The sequence below is a fragment of the Montipora capricornis genome, chromosome 8 (genome assembly GCF_036669925.1).
Source record: "Montipora capricornis isolate CH-2021 chromosome 8, ASM3666992v2, whole genome shotgun sequence".
Lineage (NCBI taxonomy): Eukaryota > Metazoa > Cnidaria > Anthozoa > Scleractinia > Acroporidae > Montipora > Montipora capricornis.
In genome coordinates, this window is record NC_090890.1 from 3,310,014 (window position 1) to 3,332,513 (window position 22,500).

The following is a 22,500-nucleotide window of genomic DNA, read 5'->3' on the forward strand; positions in this document are numbered from 1 at the left end:
TTCAGGTCCTGAAAGTGCTACATATATAGTTGATTCCGTTTGCAAATGGTTTTACTTCCAAGTCGTCTAAGATAAGGCCTATTCATCGGAGGCCCAGCATTGTAACTCACACACTTTTCGCAAATATCAGGGCACCGGGCCAAGTTTCTTGTGGCGTTGTTTAGAGTATGAATACGAGTCAGTACCTGGGGTGCAGGGCTGGCGTAGTGGTTATGAGAGCATTCGCCTCCCATATATGGGCCCGGGCTCGATTCCCAGACTCGGCGTCATATGTGGGTTGAATTCGTTGGTTCTCTTATCTGGTGCGAGAGGTTTCTCCCCGGGTACTCCGGTTTGCCCCTCTCCTCAAACACCAACATTTGATTTGATTTGCGTTAATTTGTTGATTTCAGTTTCAACAATGTCCCAATTAGTGCTCTAGCTCTCGAAGAGTAGTTCTTTTCCCTACGCCGACTACACCGAAAAAAAGCTCGCAAGTTTCAGTCTACATCATTGCATTGCCTGCAGCCTGAGTATCAGGCTTTTCTTAGAAGGAGAGGAAAAGGAAAGCCTTCCTTTTCATCCTCTCCCCGATCCCCTACCTCTCAGGAAGGCCTGATACTCAGGTTACAATACCCTTAACAATGTCCCAATTAGTGCTCTAGCTCTCGAAGAGTAGTTCTTTTCCCTACGCCGACTACACCGAAAAAAAGCTCGCAAGTTTCAGTCTACATCATTGCATTGCCTGCAGCCTGAGTATCAGGCTTTTCTTAGAAGGAGAGGAAAAGGAAAGCCTTCCTTTTCATCCTCTCCCCGATCCCCTACCTCTCAGGAAGGCCTGATACTCAGGTTACAATACCCTTAACAATGTCCCAATTAGTGCTCTAGCTCTCGAAGAGTAGTTCTTTTCCCTACGCCGACTACACCGAAAAAAAGCTCGCAAGTTTCAGTCTACATCATTGCATTGCCTGCAGCCTGAGTATCAGGCTTTTCTTAGAAGGAGAGGAAAAGGAAAGCCTTCCTTTTCATCCTCTCCCCGATCCCCTACCTCTCAGGAAGGCCTGATACTCAGGTTACATTATCTTAACTTAAGCGAAATCAAAGCCTTTTCAACGCTTCTTCGAAATAATCCACTGAGGAAGCAGCCAGTGTACCACTGTCTTTTCTCCCCTCTGTGAGGATTGACATATTTGAAAGTATTACGCATGCCCTAACGGATATCTGGGCAGTTTACTCAATCTGGACCCCAGAGCTCTTCTCTTGACTGAGAGAGAGAAGAGCTCTGGGAAACCCTGAAACATTGTCATCTCATTGGTTTTCGTGAAGAACAATCAAAGCGTCTCTAATTAATTACTATCGAAAAATTTTTTTTAACAGAGACTCGATCCGTAAGGCCAGGGAAGCTCTTTTAATTTCAAAGGGCAGGACAATTGATCCCAACAGTCTTAATATCCGCTAAGAAACGTATTAGATTTCAGTTTATTATTTAGAGTCACTTACGTTATTTTTTCGTTACTCTTAGTAGTTGAATTCAAATTTGTTGTAACTGCCATGTTTTATCACATTTTTTCCAGTATTACGTCAACATCCAATTACTATATATATGTACATAGAAGCATTCCAATGTAGACTCTCATTGTACCTGAAGAAGGCTGGTTTGGCCAGCCGAAATATAGTAAGCCTCTAAAATCAAATCTACGTTGTAATGAATTTATATAGTGCATTTTCTATTAATATATTCAAATGCGCTTTACAAGCAAGGACAGCACATGAATGAATGAAATGAGTCCTGACCACAACAACGGGAGCTCCATGCCCTACTCTTAACGAATAGTGTGTAGGTTATTTTACGTCCCACTGGGTTGTGAGCATTGAAAGGTTGTGAGATGGGGCCTACGGTTTATAGTCCTTATCCGAGAAGACTTGAAAGTCCTAACCATTTGCGGATGTAATTACAAAGGCAGCACTTTCTCCTTAGTTATTTTAAGACCCTGAGTGTTGTTCCGGCCGGAGTCGAACTCACGACCTCCCGCATGACAGTCCGATGCTCAACCAACTGTATCGGCTCTTGCTCAAAAATAATTTAGTTTCTCAACTTGTAATTACGCCGATCAGATCAAGCCAATGATCCAACGTACACCGACAGGAAGATTGTCCACGGTTGCTTGCTTCAAAACTCTCTAATTGGTGGGCGAGAATGGGCAGCTTTTGGCTGGGGCCAGAGCACTCCTTTTCGCCGATTGCATGACCAGAAGAAAAGAAGGGCACTGGGGACGAGGATGGTTCTATTTTGGGGCTTAAACTTCACGCATGCGCTGTTGAAGACGAATGGGCCAATGCATAAGCATGTCAAGTATGCGCGAGCGTTTACAAGCTGAAATGTGATTTGTGGCCGGTGCCCACCCCATACCACGCTTTCGGACGGCCCCCCTCGATTGGGCGAGGTCTAATGGGGATGTCAAAACACGTACGCCAACTTGGTTATTAAAAAAATCTTGCATTTATTTACAAAACTGTTCCGCTCCTCAGATGAACTTTATATGACGTTAAATAAATTTCTAAAACCATCTATGACAGTGAACACAAATCTACCAAGGAATTCTTAAAATTCTCATTTGTCAACAAATTCTGGTGCCCTTTGGGTGTTGCAAAGGTACCTAGACTGGACACAAACATGAACGACCAGGATATTACAACATAATACACACTTATAAATGTTCAGATAGTAAATCACTGTCTTTTCCTCATTTTTTAGCTTTCGTTGTCTTTTTCACTGACTTTTTGCCCGCTTTGGATGCTGGCTTCTTCACGGGCTTCTTTGGTGTTTTCTTTGCGGGCTTTTTAGCCGCTGGCTTTTTAGCGGCGGGTTTCTTTGCTGGTTTCTTCTTTGCGGGTGACTTTTTCTTTGCAGGACTTTTCTTTGCTGCTGCCTTTTTAGCGGCAGGTTTCTTCTTTTTAGCCGCTGGTTTCTTCGTTTTTGCAGCTGGCTTCTTAGTCGCCGGCTTCTTCTTGGTTGCCTTTGGTTTCGGCTTAACTTTAACGTCGGCTGCTTTGTTCACTTTGAACGATCCAGAAGCACCCACTCCTTTTGTCTGGGTGAGCTTTCCAGCCGCAACAAGTCTCTTTAAGTTCAACTTGACTTGAACACCGACATTATCTCCAACCTTGTAATGTTCGCTGATGTATTTCGTTATTTTCTGTCGAGAAGTTCCGTTGCGTTCTTTCAGTTCCTTAATCGCAGCCACAATCATTTCTTCGTACTTAGGGTGCTCGGTGGGCTTCTTCGGAGCCTTTTTCTTGGTGGGTGTCTTCGCAACCGGTTTCGATGTTTCTTCCGTCATGATGACTGATTAAATTAATTTGGCAACGAGGTTTCACGAAGAATTCGATTGCGAGACAATCAAGATCACGAACGTAACACTCGGCGTCGCTTGGGGAAAAGTGACGCAGCTACGAACGCGCATATTATTTATACTTAGAATGCGGACCACCGAGGAAACAGTCACGAAGCGAAGACATTTTAGACTGCCATTGGGTTTCTTGTGCTTCTTCTTTCGACTTTTAGTCAAATTTACGACAATCTTATCCGTCGATTGCAAAGAAAATGATAGGGAACGAAAGTAACTTAGTTTGAGCTTCATATCACGGTAAGTTATGTAAAAATTATCTTAAAGGGAGTTTGCAGTGGAATGATTTCTGCGAAACTCCATTTTGGTTTAGTTTGACATTTTGCAAAGAACGTCTTGAAGCTTTGATAAAATTCGAGAAATTCTTCCTTTTTGAATGATTTGTAAGAGCTTAACCATCTATCGTTGCATTTAAGCTAAAAATAGGGTCAGGGAATGGACAAACGTGTATTCAATTTTTTGTTAAACGCAGGCAACAAACACATCTCGAGAAGTGCCAGCGAGCTGTCGTAATTGCTTTCCTCATAAACATTTCCTCTAAAATCCCAATAATTCCAATATTTTCCACCTCTGGACGTTGCAAACTCCATCGACAATGAAATCTACTTGTTGTCATTAGTTTTTGGTGGTTAATTTTTCATTGCAACCTTTTAAATTGTAGGTTACGTTGCATTTTGATTTTAATGATCTCGGCGTCGCATATCTTCCGAGCTGAAAATTCTACTCAACTTGGTTCTTTCGTTTATTTCAAAGTGAATTTTTATGATTTTATGAGGCAGCCGGCTTTTATATGGCAGATATAAGGCTGTAGTAGTATTTCGTTTACGTCAGATGATTTTCAAGTTCTTTGAAGTAAGAATATAAAACTTCAGTGCATCTTTCGATAAACTAGTTTTGTACTATTAAGGCGAACCTTACATCCCCCTCGCGTTCAATTTCCTTCTTGACTTAAGTTTACAACCGCTTTTATTTTACATCTGGTTATACCTATGGCAACAAAGTTTAGCTAAGATAATTCAGTATACCTTAAGGAGAAATCTCGTGTATTTATTTTTCAATGTGACAGCGACAGTGACGGAAAAATGTCACAGTTATCATGAACCCGGTTGTAAACGAAGTCAACCGCCATCTTGTCACTTTTGGTAATCCATCCATTTTGCCAATCTTCGTATATTTTGTGCAAAATTTTGCGTTCTATGAAGTCTTATTACCTTTATCTATTATAAGAAGAGTTTTTGGTTTAGTTGTAATAGAAATGTGGAGCTTGTGTCCCTAATATACCGTTTGATCGTTGGCAACGAATGTTCGAAGGCATCTCGGCTTCCGCAGTACATGCAATATCCATTTCAACGTGTCACGAATTTATTGATAACATAAGAGGCAGATTTGTGTGTGTCTGGCGCTTATTTTCCCCGTTCTTACTTCTGAAAATGGAAATGGCGATACATTTTATTTGGCATGATTAAATCTTGGGACCCAGATATGATGTATTTTTTGGAGTGTTTTGCGAGACTTCCTGCATTCACAGCACACCACAAAGCGCCTGGTTCGAACTTCGGTGAACAATAATAGTCAGTTGGAGTGCTAATTCTCCACCTCTCTTTTATGCAAACTGCTATTTATTTTTGCAATGCGTTTTAAAGTTATCAAATTAAAATCTATTGAACTTTCAAAACTTATTCGAGTCATTGGAAGGATTTTTCTTTGAGTTTTGATCGCCGACACACCCTTTCCAACTGAATGACAACAGTTTCTCGATCGATCTAAACAATTGTTATGCGTCTTTATTTTGCTATTCCTACTTTTCACTCCTCCGATAACTAACAGACTGGAGTTATTCAAACGGGCTCCTCGAAAGTATAATAAGAAGTGACTGTGATGTCGTTTTGTGTAGGAAATAATTTAATTTCGAAGAGAGAGTTTAAATTTTCTTTTCAGGGAAGCTAAGCGAACGAAACGCATTTTGCATAAGTAATGACGATTGAGATTATTTTGATCTTGATGAAACCTGGGGAATAATTTACGGTCATTCATTTTCTTATTTATTCTGGAATTACTATTTAGGTGGATAAAGAGTTCCAAGATTTTTTTATGAGCAGACAAAGAGAATCTGTCCTTGAGAATTTAATTCCAGGTTTCTAGGTGAAAGGCATCCTTTTTTCCATTGGTTAATTTGTCTGGATGATTACTTGGCCCGGCCTAGAAAGTGGCAGCATGAAGTCATCTTTATAGCCACAAAAAGGCGTGCAAAATATTTGGAGTGAACCTTAACATTTTCAAATTTTAAAGTATTTTAGGGTATTTTAAGTTAAATAACACAAATTGGTAGATGCACTGTGAAATTAGATGAGAGTTCAAAATCTTCACAAATTATATATTGAGCCATGCATCTAACTTTCAGACCAAACCAATCAGAGTACATGCATACACCTCTTACTATTAAAGTTTGAGGACGTAGCAGGTAAATTATTACGACCTGTCTTTTTTAAAACAAGGAGTCCAAACTTACATTGTAAACCTCAACTCGTAAAACAAGGTTGAGATAATCTTTAGTGTAGTATAACTTTTGGAAGTCAAATCATATAGGAATAAAGAACATGAATTATTAAATTTTCGACCTTGGATTTTGCATTTCTACATGTACATAGCTTTCTGATTTTACTCAATCTCAGTTTTCAGCTCATATACCATATGACCTAATATGGAAACTGATTGCGTCAAGTGTTGCTAAGCTGGAAACTGATTGGCTTTAATTTCCATTAGTGTCCAAGCATTCAGAATTTAATGAAAATTTAATAAAACAAGAATTATACCTTTCGGGCTTGTTGGATATGTTGGATATGGTTCTAGTCGACTTGGTGCTGCGTGCCTCGTTGGCTATTTACATGTATCATGTCATATATCCAATGCATGCTCATGGAATAATAATAATAATTATTCACTAAAACAGTGGATAGCATTGAACGTGCGCTGATTGGCTACTCAAACTCTGTATATCCTGTGGTATTCACCTTTGAGCAGCTTGCGTGGAGTTTGCGCCCAAAAATGTTGTAACCTAATTGCAGCAATAAATGAGTTAAAATCATCTTTTTGTGCTATATTATCTCACTGTTTTAGTATGTACTAAAACAACTATTCACCTCAGTATCAGTGGCAAGTGGTGGATATTTACCGAGCCGCTTCGGTGAATAGTTGCTAATTATTATTGTTAAGTATAGTGGACAATAATAACTTCTTAGTAACTGAGTACAAGGGCCACACCAGGGAATATTGGTCTGAGGTCATGGCAGTAGGGACTGAGCGAAGTGATGTCCATACTAAAACGACAGAGGGCAGATATTTTTTAGTATGGTCCCGAGCAAGTGAGGTTAGTAAGTTGTTTATTCTATGGCATCGTTCCTTTGAGCGTTCAGACACTTCTCCGCCTCATGAATGTTTATAATCTGGCCTTCTTTCAGCAAACTTTGAATGGTAACCTTTTACAATTAGTAAAACTGAACATTCTGCTTGCTATAATAATATATAAATTTACTGCATTGTTGATATGAGAAAAAAAATTCTGCTTTTTAAAAACGTTTTGTGTTTCACTCAAATTGAATTCCCTGGGGAGAGAAGTTTCCATTGTAAATTGGTTTGTACTGTAAAATCCTGAATTGAAAACCAGCCAATCAGAGTGCTGCATTTAGCCTGAGAATTTCTTGCCATAGTAATCATGACTAGATGATACCCCACTTAATTGCCAAGTCTCATAGCCAGTGCCTGTATTTTGTGCTTTTTTTCCTTTAATTAATTTAAGTTTTTGTTATTGACATTTAATGGCTTATTATTTGAAATAGTATAGCTTATAAGCACTATAGCCATCATTGATCATTGTCTGTGATATCCAATGTCACAATACAGGGTTCTATCTAGGATTTATTGTTGGGGGAGAGTGGCCAAAGGCTACGAGGTTCCTATGGGGGTTGGGGGGCATGCCCCCCAGAAATGTATTGAAACAAATGTGCACTGAGATGTACATATGTAATCTGGTGCATTTTGAGACACAATTTTGAGAAATGTTACAGTGTTATTAAATTTATTTCATTTTTTAGTCGTGATAATGTTCTGACAATGTCATTGCTTAAATTCTTCTTGTAGTTCTGCTCGTTGTTTGTTCTTATTGACTAGTACTCAACGTTGCTGCAGCGTCTAGATCTTTTTTGGTGGTTTTACTGCATAATGAGATTCAGATGGGCCATGTCTTTTTCTTGCTTGACTTGTGCTAGCCAAATTAATAGCGACTTTCAGATTGGAGTATGAGACAATACATGTATGTTTGAAGGACAAAAATTTTCAAAATGCGCATGCTCAGGACTGAGAACTCATAGTCGTCCTTGTACTCCAATCTGAAGGTGGCTATAATTGCATTAGTCTTATTATAAATGTTTTATGCATGTACGAACAAGCAGGAAAGGTGCTTCCGCCTCACTAAACGATTATAGTCGCTAAACTTCCATGTGTTAATGACAGTCACTACATCCTGAGTTTGAAAACTCAATATATTTTTAAGTGTGCTGCTCAGATGATGATGTTGCTGACTGTTGTAAAAAGATGGAGTTATGGAAACAAACTTACCTTAATTTCAAATTCAATCAACTCAGTGAAGTAGCTCAGTGGAGAAAAGCTTTATGAATGCTTGACCTCTCTCAGGAATGTGACAGAAACACAATTTCTCTGCATGTGGGTTATTTAATTAATATGTTTTAATGCTCCAATAGAAGTCTGTGTAGTAGCAAAACAAGAGGAGAGTGTCTCTATTATTAACAATAGGAGACCATCTTTTTTATGATTGGATTGATGTGAAGTTTTCCTTTACAGTATTTTTGGAGTGATGCTTGATTGCCTAACATTTATACTCCTTTGATATGGCAATAAATATTTGGAAACTGGACTTTATTCATCAGAACAAAATGTTGCAGAAAGTTCACAATCTGCAAGCTCCTAATAACGTTGTTATAATCTTTTATGTTCACAGGACTGGGGCATAAGGCTTGGAAGTGGCTTATACCCACTGTCCTCCTCTTCTGTAAGACTGCCATGCATAAATGTACCTGGATAATAATTGAAGAAAGGATGAGCAGGAATGTTCTGGAGTTTGCAGTGACTTAAAAGGGACTAGAGGTGAAGTGAAACTGAGAGTGTTTATAACATTTTAATTATTTCTTTGAAAAGGAAGCGTTTCCAAAAGCTGAAGTTTTATGGTGTAGCATTGCATACATTCTTTCATCCTCCCTGTTCAAATGACCTTAATTCAGGCCTTCTGATATTACGCGATGGTGCGATTTCGCACAATCGACCTCAAATCGCATCCGATCGCACAATTCACGAAAAATCGCATAATTCACAAAAGGACGCACAAAATTCATAAACTGAAACATAAATCAACACGTTTCTTAGAAATTTCTGCTTAAATACGCCATTTTTAAGATGATTTATCTTGGAAAAAGGCTAAAAATCCTTTGCCACCTTCGATTTCGTAAACATTCGAAGTTCAAGGCTTTATTTTGCATGTCGGGGACCTGGTACGAGTCTCCTTCTATTGGTGCAACACAAACACGCTTGGATAAACACACCACTGAAATGATGACACAGTTGCCTCCTCTTAGAGAAGAGATTTGTGAAAAATAAGCGAAGTTGTAAGTTTTTTGGCAAAATGTAGTTTCTTTCGTTGAAAACTGATAAAAACTTACTCATGGATACGTTTGTTGTGAAAACGCCCGCTTTTTCTTCGACAAAGAAGGAAGTTCCCACCTTCCGCCCAATCTGACAGCTCACGATCGAGCAAGAAAGTACCTCACAGGTACGGTCCACGTGGACGATGGACTGATGTTTTTCTTGTCGTGCAATATTAGGGCCATTTATACGAGAGAAAATAAGCCGCGGCTTACTCTGGCCACGGTGTACAAAATACGCAAAAGGAACTATTTATACGAATAATTATTAAATTATATATTCCCAGGTCAATATAAGCCGCGGCTTGAAAAAGACGTGAACGTGGATTTTGTACCATTTATACGGGGTAAACATTCGAGTCTTTTGTAAGCCGCGGCCAGAGAAAGCCGCGGCTTAATTTCTCTCTTATAAATGGGGGTACGGCCCTATTGTGATTGACCATCTTCGGAAGTTCGTGGTTGACAAGCACCTTGATCATTCATTTGGCATGTTAGCTGTGTCCTTTCAACTTTTAACGTGATGCACCGGTAGTGCAGAAGACCTCATTTTTTTAATTTATCCCAACTAATGTCGATCGAGATACATAATTACTGTTCCTTTGTGTTCAAAATGTCTTTAGGGCAGCAAAAAAAGTGTTTTTCTTAACCTGAAACCTTATAAAACAAGCTTAAAATTGCTGAGAAAAAAATCGCATAATTTTCATTATTTATCGCATAATTGGCCTTTCTAATCGCACAATCTGCCCTGAAAAAATCGCATAATTTGCGTTTTTTAATCGCACCCTATCAGAAGGCCTGTTAATTATAAAGTAAAGTTAGTAATAATGATAAAACTGACGTGCAGTTGCATGTTCATTTTTCCTGTTTTTTTTTTTTTTTTTAATTTAAAACAGTTTAAACTTTTGTTTCTGTGTCTTACAATATCCTGCATGAGAAGAACATACATGTAAGAAAAAAGGGGAAACTGCTAGTTCTTGATCTTTATCCTTGCTACAGTTTGCTCTTTCCACAATTATCGGAGGGGGCACAATTTGGCTAATGATGTTTGATTATTAAGTAATGAGGTACACAAGAATAAGACAGTTTAGTGCAGTTATTGCGCAAAGCTGATTCTTTTGAAAAATTGCCAAGTGTTCTTTAAAACTATTTACAACTACCTTACATGATTGTTGTGTGGAAATCTGATGTGTTGGATACTGTTACCTTCTTTAGGTTTCACTTAAATTGATCAACAGTGATCTGACATTTTTTAAGCTATGTGGCCCGGCTATGGAAGAAACTTTGCTTTTAATACTTAGTTCTTGGTTTTAGCAAAGCTAGTTTTCCCTCAGAGTTTTTCAGGTTGTAATTAGAATCTGTAATACTGAGTGAAGATAATCTGAGGCGTGTCCAATCATTGTCTTATACATCATTAAAGCTTTCACTTCCTTTTGTCGAATTGATAGCCTCTCCCAGTTAAGGGTGGTAATAGGAGGTGGTTCGAGTTCATAGCAAAAGGCAAATTTGTAATAATAATTACTCTAGCTGCACGATTCAGCAATTTTTGGAGCTTATCACTCAAGTAGCCACTCAAACAGTCCCAAATTAAACCGAGCTGCAATGATCGAAATATGGGACAATCAGACCCAGTGTTATAAATATTATTTGAATGGCAGTTTCTTTTGGAATAAAGGGTCACACACGTTTGAGAACACCTGTAGCTGTGTTTTCACTGAGTAAGTTGAGCATCTGTGGTAACACCCAAGGATTTGGTACCTGTATGTTCAACTTACTCAATTCCTATTTCGACATCTTCATTTTAAACAGGCAAATATATCTCTGCCTTGACCCAATAATCTTCAGCTACAAAAGAAAATGAAGGACAGAGAGGCAGAGTAGGGGCATTGACCATGATATGTGAATTTCACTTAACTTATTTATACATGTAGAAAATGGAAGTCGGTTTCCTGAGATGTCCGCATCTATTGAGCACAACGTCATAACATTTAGCCATCGGATTTTACAGGTGTCTAGATTGAAAAGTGTACTGGGTAGAAAGTCCTCAGGAATTTTGGAAAATGTTTGAGGTAATTCCATACCGCAAAGTAAAGAGAGAAAGCGTAAGCTTTGTGATGTTAAGATGTCAAGCGAAAACCTGCCCTCAAAAGATGACACCTCAGTGCTTCTTTATACCCTGGTAGAAAAGCAGCGAGAAGATGAAGTCCTTGAATTGCTGTATACGGTTAAACCATTGAAAAACATGCTTTTCAAGAAACACAAACATTAGCCAGAGATTGTCCATTGAAAGTTTTCTTCATGAACTTGAAGCATCCAGCGAAGGTCTTGAGGGAGTTTGAGAGAAAAATATCACACCTTGACAGCTCTTTGCACTGTGAACTGAAAGCAATTTCTGGCCATTGTAGCAGTGCAGCTCTCAATGTTGTTCCATGTAAGGCAAAGAACAGTGGAGAAGATGTGGGTAGTTATCAACCAGTTATCACTACAAATTCCAAGTTTTCATATGAAGGGAACTTTGACCCAGTGGCACTGGAACGCGTAATAGAAAGACTGTGAGTTAATTGTTGTGTCTGTGAACTTAATGAACCCATTCCTTGAAAGGACTTGTGATAAGAGAAAATTTAATTATTCAGGCAAGCAAAAAAACATCAGAGTGAGTTAATTTACATGTTGAAAATGTTAATGTCATTTTTATTGTGAGCAACTGCAGAAATGAAATATTTGAATCAAAATAAGTAGCCATTCATTCATTTGGATGACTTACATGAAATTAAGTGTTTTTAGCACTGAAGTACCACAATGTAGTTGTGATCCGTGAATTAGAAATTAGACAATTTGTTTCCTTCTTGCTACATGTAATTTTTTTTGTCAATAATTGACAAAAAAAAACATGTAGCAATTAGGTGTTACTAGTTTCTTATGCATGCATGTTATATTCTCCATAAGTTTTGAAAAATAAACTGTAAACATTAATTAAATTAATTAAATAGTGGGAGGTGCGGTGGCCTCATGGTTAGCGCGCTCGTCTGTGGATCGAGTGGTCCGGGTTCGGGGCCTGGCAGGGAACATTGTGTTTTGTTCTTGGGCAAGACATTTTTGTCTCACAGTGCCTCCCTCCACCCAAGTGTATAAATGGGTACCGGCGAAATGCTGGGGGTAACCCTGCGATTGACTAGCATCCCATCTAGGGGGGAGTAGAAATACTCCTAGTCGCTTCATGCTACGGAAACCGGAGATAAGTGCCGGCCTGATGGGCCTTCTGCCTCATAAGCAGTGACTTTACCTTTACCTTACATAAATTAAAACCCTATTTCTTCACACATAGTCTGTTAAAAAGTGTAAAAGTTGAAAATTTTAGTAATTATATAATAGAACAAAGTACAGTCTATGTGTTAGTGGAGGTTAGGTACACATTGTCAAGACTCTGACTGTCCCACATCTCATATTATGACATGCAGAATTACAAAAAGGAAAACTTTAGGGGTTTTTAAGGAAAGCATTGATCAACGTGAAGCCAAATATAACTGTTACATGTACCTGTCAGTTGTCTAATCTCTTTGGTTAGGTGATCATGATAATTTTGGCAATCTTGTTTTCTTGCAGTTTCCCTTTTTCAGAAGTTTTATATGTACAGTATATGTTCAAATTGCCAGTTTAATTCAAGGGAATCATTAAAATGAGTTTTTAATTCATGATATTTGGAATTGTCAAAATGAACAAATCACTTTTGTATTACATTACCATTTTTCCATAATTTAAGGTAATGCCTCGGTATTGCACTGCACATTCTGTACTGCGCTTATGGTGTGTCAATAATTATTTAAAAATTGGATCAAATTTGCATCATTGTAAGTATGGCGTAAGTCGATCATGCTCGTTGAAACAGGTCTCAAAACACGTGAGAGAAGTTGTGAATGACCAATAATAACTCTTTGCGAATAATGAATAAGCGCGCGCATTTCGAGAACATGGCGAATTTTGTTGTTTCGATCTACGATAATCGAGATAGACAGGTACGATGATGTTTTACTCTTAAACGAGCACGGTAACCTATTTTTTTTATTGCATAATTTTGGTGTACAAATTATCCCCTTTAAAACAAAAAAAGGTTTTCAAAAATTTATCGGAAGGAAATAAAGATATAGCTATAAATGTACACAAAGCCCCTTACCCAGGGGTGTAAATTATGATCTTGAAAACAACGACTCCAGAATCGTTTTGAGTCGACGTCGTTTTAAGTTGAGTGGTTTTTCCATAAACTATATAAGACAGCGTTCCATATGCTCTAAACTTTCTACCTTTTGGGTGTTTTTTCAAGTGTTACTTCAAAAACCCTCTCGTTTAGCTGCCGCAAAATGTGCCCTGAGACGATGAAATAACGCGCGTGATTAGTATCAGTACAGGCATCAATGAGCTAAGATTGGCCCATTATATCTCTTAAGCAAGCATATCTTTTTTATTATCGCTCTCAAAACAGGGATTAGTAGGCAACATTCAGGGGAAGTTTCAAAAAAATCGTTTGACATTTTTTGTTTTTCTGAGGAATCACCTTAATATTTTGAAATGACTTACAACCTGAGCATTGCTTTATGAACCACGGGAACATAGTGTCGTATTTTGGTAGAGAACTGGTTTTTGAACGCTTTTGTTTTGCATTGTGTGATTCCAGAAAATATACGACCGTACATTTCCCAAAGAGGGTCATTGAGGGGGCTCTCAAGAAAGCCAAATCTGTTGTTTAGAAAATACAGAAAACTGAAAGCACAACTTAAACCAGAAAAACAAGAGATGTGGGGTGGGATGCTCAAACAAAAAACCGTTTGTTGTAATTATAAGAATATCTGTTAGATATTTCATGGGGTAAAACACTATTTTCATTACCAAAGCTAAACGTTTTTGAGATTGTCTCTCAGGGACTGATCAGCATCGACAACTTTACTAGATGAGGCCAAGTCCTTCTCAAATTCTCCTCGAAAGAAATCCTTAGTCAATATTTACATCTACATTCATAACTTGCAAGATCCTGAAAAGGACATTTCGCAAATGGCATATAAAATAAGATAAAATAAATCAATCAATCAATAAATCTAAATAAATAAATAAACATTATGAAAAAAAAGACAGTGTATGAATTTATTAAATAATTAAAATCAGTTCACTCATTCATTAGGGCAGAGCCAACAGGTCTTTTAAGACAGTGAATTGAGTTCGACTGTATAATGTCCACATGCAAACTGTTCCAATCTCTAATCGTTCTCGGCCAAAAGCTGAACTTGTACCCAGAGTTCAATGTGAAGATTGTGACGTGAAGTTCTATTGTTTTACCTATATAGACCGTGTGAGCGTTAGACCTACTGATGGAATTGGGCCCACACAAGGACAGAAAAACTCTGAGCAGGTTGTTTTTCGATGTCGAGTTGCGCGATGTCGATGCAGCGCTCTCGGATCGGCATTTTTAGGCGCTGAAGGAAGTGTGTTTACCGCTTGAGTTTCGTTCCCGCTTTTGTGCCTCTGTAGATTTCGCTCTTCTTGTGACGCCTGGAAATGGCGAGGCTTCCTCGCTGTAATCGCTGTCGCCTCCATCGCTCGAAGTGAGAGCGATAGCTTTCGTCAACAAAACGTACTTAAACACGGAACGCCATTTTGAATTTCTTGTGATGAGCGCGCCTGCAGGTTTTGCGGACGTCTCGGGAAACATACTTCTCTGTCCCTCATTTTATCTTGTCAGCCCAGTTTTGGCAACATTTGAACTAAGCTTGTTGGTTTTCAGCCAGCAGCTTAGGTTACTTCGTTCAGGGATCACAGCTTGTTTGAGTTCTGCTAACGTTTTAGTGAAATGTTTGTGTTATCAGCGAACATCCTTGGCGCAGCCGCCCGCAGGCAGTTGGGGGAAATCATTAATTATAATATAAATTACAAGTAGCAAAGGACCCAGTATACTGCCCTGCGGTACGCCGCGCCTGAAATCGTGAGCAGTTGATATATAGCTTGCCGTTGACATGACATCTTTGGGTTCGGCCACTTAGGTACGACAGGAACCACCTTATAGCTGCCTGGTCAAAGCCCAAGAATGACATTTTGCGCAAGATGATTTCGTGATCAGTGGTGTCGAATGCCTTAGAAAGGTCAATGAAAACCGTGACGACGCCATTCAATAACCCATTGTCGATATAAACTGACCAGTCATTTGTTGTCTCAACCAAAGCAGTAAGAGTACTGTGTAACGAGCAGAACCCTAATTGGTAAATACAAATCGACATTGGCCCGTGGCATTTGGTTGAGATCACTTAAGAACTTGTTTCTGTCGAAGTCACTTAAATTGCCGTGTCTCAATCGTGCGAGGACCATTACGACCGTATAGTTGGCCTTACGTGTCAAGTCGTGTTCCTTGATTAACTGGCTGAGACCATATATATATATAATGTTTGTCAGAAAGGAAGAAATATCTGCATTTGCTTCATGCAACAAATTGCAGTTGATATCGCCAAGTATATATGATTTCTTACATTCGGAGTCACTTTTGGCAGTAATTTTTTCCAAAATGATCAAGTGGAGAGCTTGGGGGTCGATACCAAGTCCCGACTAGGAATGGTGTACTCCGTGGCTTACTGATTTGGAGAAATAGACACTCCTACTCATCGTTGTTTAAATCGTCACGTATTTGATAGTTAAGAATGGGGTGCACGTAAATACAAACACCACCTCCATTCCTTCCCTTAACTTAACGATCTTCAGTTTTCTGACTATTTGAACTGAAGCCAAGTAAATTGACTTCTTTATTATGCACTGTAGAGTATAATTTAGACCCTTTTTGATTACTAAAATAATATAAAAACATAAAAAACTCTAAGTTAGTCAATATGGGACAGCAGACTATTAATATTAAGGGACGCGCAGACTAACCATCCACCAAAGATTATAGAATGGTTCGACTTACCGCCGTCGTCACACTTAAAGGCATTAACGGAGAGCTTAAGCATGCGCGTTTTGGAGAGGCGGACGGCAACCGAAAGAGCACATTTCATGTGCCAGGGCAGTTGCGTCTCCCAGATTTTTATACTAACCATCTCAAATGGAGAAAAAGATACTTAGCAATGTTAATGTGGTTGTGCCGAGACAAGTTAAAAGGGAAAACAGCTCACTTCCGGTTGGCGTCCGCGTCTCAAAAAAGCGCGTGCTTAAGCTCCCCATTAGCCGCATTGGATTCCCAGACGGCACTGTCCTAATCTACACGTAAATAGTTGATAAAATTCTGAGCGAGACGCGAAGCGCCACCCTTGTTTAAGAGAAGGCCACTCCGATTAAGATGGACTATAGCTGAAATGTTTGAATGATCAATAAATCCCCATCTCATTTGCTTGCAAAACTGCTCAAGAACTTTATTCACAGAAGGAACTTTACTGTCCAAGGCTTCATTGTCAGATCTACTGATTAGACTGGATCTTGTGATCATGGCTGGGGATTCCAAACTAACTGATTTGGCTAGGGCACCAATTCTTTTGCACATTCACGAGAGTTGCTGGAACTCAAACTATATATTAGTTCCTACATGGATAATATAATCTCGTCAAGGTTTCTGCGTAGAAATAGCTTGATATGATCACGGGAATGTAGTTATTTTGACTTGTGAATTCCTGGACATTTTGTGGCCTTGACGATGCTTAAGTTTAGGGTCCCCTGCTATGGTAACCTTCTTCCGGCGGTTGGGCTATGGTTGATCATGATAATTTGTCACTGATTCTGTTGAAACAGTTTGGATATAGTTTTGCGGGTTCAACCCTCCGAGGAAGACGAAGATGAAAATGTTTCTTGACCATTGTCACCGCTATTTGCTTTTTGATTGGCTATATTTCTCACTTCCAGTTCTTCATTACTGCGAAGCGGCTCAAAACTGTTTCGAGTTTCAGTGATATTAGCGGGCACTGACTTCTGACTCCGCTTTGCGACTTCTCCACGTGGAGCCAACATTCTCTTGACCGTCAATTGGTTGATTGCTAACAACTTCACTCTTTTCTTGCGTAATGATGGTTAATGCAAGCCCAAGGGGATCATTCTCCTGTTCTAATGGCAAAACGCGGCTCTCAAAGGTCAAACATTTTTCTTCAGGCTCTCTAATTGCATAGTCTTTTTTGGAAACAGGGGACAATGATGCTACACGCCTCTTTTTGCAATCAAGCAGTTCGATACAAGAAGTACTTTCGTTTTGCTTTTGAGCATTTATTATGGACAAAAGCCTTGTGTTCTCTTGAACTTGTTTCTGTAGTATCAAGAAATCAAGTTTTAATCCCGCAATGCCGGCCACAGTTTCTGGATTTGATCGTTCTTGAGCACAATTTGACATAGTACAGTCTCTCGTCGTCTACAACTATTTCGCTGACTACTGTTGGCTTCCCTTAATAATGATGGTTGCGTTGTTTGCTCAGTTGAAACCAAAGGATCGGGGTTTTTTGTACTAATTCCACTAACTTATCCCTTAAAGCAGGACCATTGCGTCCCTGAAAACTCAGAGTTTGTTGTTTCTTGTTATACCAGTTAATGATTACATTACCGTTGGAACTTTTGAATTGTCCTTTTCACGGTTTGTTTTTCTCATTTGCATTACAATGTAATCTAACGTGGATGCGAGGCAATTTCGGGTTAAAACTACAAAATAGCCCGAAATTGCCTCACATACCTGCTAGATTGTATTGTAATGCAGATGAGAAAAACTAACAATGAAAAGGGCTATTGCTTCGTATTTCCACCAGGCGTCAGCCACTTTCCTTGCCGTTTTAAAACCGTTTTCGACGAATTTCTTGAGCGATTCAAGGTCGTTTGTCCACAATAGTTTGTCGCTATTAAGAATAGCTTGTCGCCATTAAGGTGAAGAATTCGTAAACGCGAGCAAGACTCGGTCTTTGAGAGTAAAACATGATTATCATCAGGGCTACAAATTGACCGTTTAACCGCCATCATGTCCAGCAGAAATCCATCCACCATACTTTGGCCTCTGCCAATGATAATATTTTCCGATCGAAATATCGAACCGAACTTTAAAAATATCGCGAACGACCATAAATCACGAAATTCACAAACAAGTTTCTACGATTTTTTATTTATTACGGTATATACTAAACAAAATTACTCCATCACTGTGTTTCCATATCAACTTCGATATTGTACGCTATAACCTCTTTTGCATTGTCTATTTATCCATTCGTCATTGACCAATCCGAAGTGTTTCTATAGCAATTTCCGTATTGCACTCTATAACCTATTATTAAATCTTCGACCTGAGATATTGCGTTTGTAGCTTTCTGATTGGTTCACTCAACCTCGGTTATCAGCTCATACCGTATGACCTAATATGGAAACTTATTGAGTAAATTGTTGCCAAGCTGAAAAAGATTTTCCGAGACAAAACATCTGACACGTTCAAAATTTGATGAAATTTAATAAAACAATTATTCCATTCGTGCTTGTTGGATACGAGACTGGTGAAAGCTATTCACCATCTCATATCCAACGCGCGCTTCAAATCCAGGGAGTATACTGAAAGCGTGTTCTTAAGTTTTCCTTTTCCATAACTCGTTTCTTTTCCTTGCAGCTCCGGGGGTAAATGCAGGTTACAAACTTAACAGATGAAGAATGGTGAAACAAATCCCAACAGATATTTTCCCTAGTATTAGACGATATTAATCAGAGGAAAACTACCGAAATGCCGCGATTGAAGTAAGTCAGTAAGTAAGTACTTTATTTAGACACGGTGTAAGCTATATATATATCTATCTAAAAGTATCAAAATTCCTTGTAAAATAAAGCTAAAATATCAAAATATGTATATCCCCACCCCCGAGAAATTAATAAACCTTCTTTACAAGAATGCCGTGTGTAGAGATGGTCAAGCCAAAAAATGTGACTGCCCCTTCGAAAGCTATTAATAGTTTCCGCTTGCCGCAGTTCCAGGGGAAGGTTATGACAGCACCAATGTAACGAAAACTGTTTTTAAGGAAGTTGGTGCGGGGCAGTGGAATAACCAGTTTGTTCTCATTGTCCCTCAAATTATGAGAGATTTCTTTGAGTGAAAGCAGAGCTAAGATAATTAGGAGCAAGGCCTCTTGAATTTGACGTTGCGTATCTAGCTGTTCAAATAAGGGGCCAGAACTAAAATCGTAACTAGAAAAGGTTAGAATACGAGTCGCACGGTTTTGCAATGTATACATCTTTATACATATAATACGCGCGGATATTCTGCGAGTTGCGTAGTATATGTTAAACCATCGAATAAAAAAGGTGTTATTTTGATCCAATTTTATCTGGCAAGAGTGTTTTTAAAAAAATGCATCATCTGAACGATGTAAACAGCACAGAAAGCCAGCCAAATGTCCTTTATTTGATTGTATAAACGAAATGACGAGAGACAAGCGATGACAAGCTAAATTCTCAGGCTTTGTATCGCGTTGACAACAATTTCTTTCATTGATAAACTGCCGTTCCGTCCGTATTTGCTCTGTTCTAAACCGGTCAAACCGGGACACTACAGTGTAATACCGTCTCCTATTTTGCGCGTTCTCTTGACTAAATATGGTAAAATGGCGTAATAGTGGAATAATAATTGCCAAAGTAGTGCCACAATGTCCCCAGACTGCACTGCAGTAATCATAATGAGGTTGAATCAAGGCGTTGTAAATAGACTGCAGCGTAGTTTGAGGAACGAAGGGCCGACAGCGCTTCAGGGCTCCAATGCCAGATGCAATTTTCTTAGATATCTTATCTATGTGGGCATTCCATGAAAGATTATCGTCTGCATGCAGTCCCAACGATTTTACACATTTTACTAGCTTTATAGCGTCACCATCGGTCGTGATGTATATATAATACGTACCTAATCTTTGCCGCGACCCAACTAACATGAACTCGGTTTTAGATGAATTTAGAGTCAATTTATTTGCAACGATCCATTTATTGACGTTACTTGGGTCGTGATTCATGACATCATTGATATATAGTTTCAGTGTTGTTGCAGGCAAAGGTAAGTGAGTATCATCGGCATAAGGCCTACTCTGGGACCTTGAGTTGCCGCAACTTAAGGCGACCTTAAGCGACTTAGGGCGACTTAGAAAAAATTGCCCAAAACATTTCACCACTTAAGGCGATTTCAAGCGACTTAAGGCAACCTTACACAACTTAAATTGCTTATTCCACTTAAGTCGCAGAATATCAACTGATCAAAAGTCTCCATATTTCTTTTCCAAAATCAGAAAAACAACAATTATTTCACGGCTTTTAATTGCTATATGACAGTGTCAATGTCTGTCTGAATGCCACTAAAGCTATGAAATGCTGGGCTGGAATAACAGCAACCATAATAAATAATTAGCAGAATTTCGGAGATGAACAAAGAGTTTCCAGCAATCTGATTGGTTGAGTGGTTTCCTATAGAAAAAATAATATGATTTCATATTCAGCACAGTAGCTGGTGAATATAAAGCAAACAAAATGGCTGGGCTCCCACAGGCACTCGTGACCTTTACAACAGAAATAAACTGTGTCGATTATCGATTCTCTGCTTTTCAGCTCTGAAGTTATACTAGTCACACAGTTATTCGTCTCAGAATGTACAGTACACTCTCTTTGCCTTTGCCAAATAACTGTTAAATTTAATTAAAGTTCTGTACAGTGTATTGCAATTTTTTTTTGATAGCTACAAAACGTATTTATTTATTCATCAAAAGAGAATAAGACTTAAGGAAAATTCGTAATGTAAACAAAAATAAACAACAAAGAAGTCAACCTATTTAAGCTCAAAGCTATTTCACAAATATGGAAACCGGAGATAAGCGCCGGCCTGATGGGCCTTCTGGCTCGTAAGCAGTGATTTTATTTCACAAATGAGAGCAAATAATTATTTGTATCTTAGTAAACTTATTTGCAAGATTCCTGCAGCTTGCACTGTCAATGTCTGCACGAACGTTTGGTAAACTATACACCATTCCAATGGCATCAAACAATGGTTGATCCTTTTCGGGAACCCAACCACTAAATGTTCTTCTCTTTCCTCAGTTGGGCAGAACACTCCAATATAACGTAACGAGTACCGTATGCTAAGTTCTTTCTCAGTGAAGCTTCTTTTCCTTAGTCATTGTTGACACTTCATAGGCTCTTCCTCTATCTGTGATCATCTACAATCTTTTGTCCGCCATTTTGATTTTCCCAGCTAGTGTCTAAGTCTCTGTGTAGACGCGCATGAGCTTGAGTCAAGTCACGTGACCATAACATTCTCAGAGTAGCCTTTGCGAGCCTTCCCTCCAGTGGTACATGCAAAACCCAATGCTAAAAATTATAGGATGAGGCATTTCTACGCGATCAGCACAATGAAGTTTTAAAAGAAAGAATGTTGTGAGCTTTTGTGGTACGGTCGCCATTTTTATTCCTGCATCAGATATGAAAAATGTACATGCAACACTTGCCTTACATGGACATTTCTGCGGATGTCTGGTTTACTTGCCTGGCAAATAAATTTAAAATAATTTCTTTGAGCTTTGGCTGTGAGTTCATCTATCAAGAGAGCAAATTAGAGCAGGTGTCCTCGGAGTTGGGGAGTTTAGTGGATGTGCAGAGTTATTATACATATCGTGCATGCATTTGGTTACAAGATATGCGATCAAGATTTGGAATTTTGTGTGGCGGAATAACAGGTTGGTTAATCCCTTCTACTTGACTAAATCATGTATTCGTGTGAAGAGCATCGCCATCTAGAACTCTACTAACTATGTAAATCGAACAAAATTGCATGAAATGCTTAGAGTAAGACCCGGGGAGTAAGACTTCTCATTACCTTACAATAGACATTTTAGGCCTTTTCTTTAGTTAAAGTTAAGCTTACATCAGTATTGCATCTAAAGTAAATAATTTCAATTCTTGTCACTGAGCTTAAATTTATTTGGTTATGTTATTTAAAGTTGCAAAAATATTTTGAGGCATCATATCACTGCAGCTCCTCACAAGGGTTACAAATTAATAGCTTTAGACTGAACTATTTTTATGGTCTTTCATGTTTAATACTGTCTTGTTTTTGTAACAAGCAAATGGCGTAATATTTTGCCAAAAATAAAATGTGTCGAGACTAGAATCTTGTTTGTGGTGTCTCCATTAGAGCTACATGTTGCAAGGCAAAGCCAAAAAAAAAAGGCTTGTCACAGATATATAATCAGGACTTACATGATTCCTGCAAACACTTACATGTATCTCTGCTGCATGTCCTCTTGTGTGTTCTAGCCTCTCCTTTTGTGGTATGGCAGGAATTCGCCAGGCTCATCAGCACCTTTCAAATGGGTATCAGGTGGCAACCCTCTGCCCCACCCATTATTCCTTTTTTTGGAGATCAACCAAGAGACAATTACATTAAGATGCCTCCCTTGATTTGC

The 22,500-nt window shown here is 38.8% G+C and overlaps 2 protein-coding genes across 6 annotated transcripts in view; one reads left to right on the forward strand and one right to left on the reverse strand.

Annotated features, from left to right (window-relative positions):
* Positions 1–2,456: 2,456 nt before the first annotated feature.
* On the reverse strand, positions 2,457–3,417 carry LOC138058987 (histone H1.0-like). Its single transcript, XM_068904472.1, has one exon. It carries the CDS (start codon positions 3,318–3,320, stop codon positions 2,724–2,726), a length of 597 nt encoding a protein of 198 aa, XP_068760573.1. The 5' UTR covers positions 3,321–3,417; the 3' UTR covers positions 2,457–2,723.
* A 71-nt stretch (positions 3,418–3,488) lies between these two features.
* LOC138060524 (homeobox protein unc-4 homolog) overlaps positions 3,489–22,500 on the forward strand; it is a 32,200-nt gene continuing 13,188 nt past the window's right edge. For 2 of the 5 annotated variants that reach the window (XR_011134368.1, XR_011134369.1), the window contains exons 1-3: positions 3,489–3,626; positions 8,401–8,546; positions 18,681–18,805. The gene's annotated coding sequence lies outside the window, so the exon portion shown is untranslated. Of the gene's footprint in view, positions 3,627–8,400; positions 8,547–11,163; positions 11,698–18,680; positions 18,818–22,500 lie in introns of those variants that run through there. The other 3 variants (XR_011134371.1, XR_011134370.1, XR_011134372.1) reach the window with 3 other exon arrangements.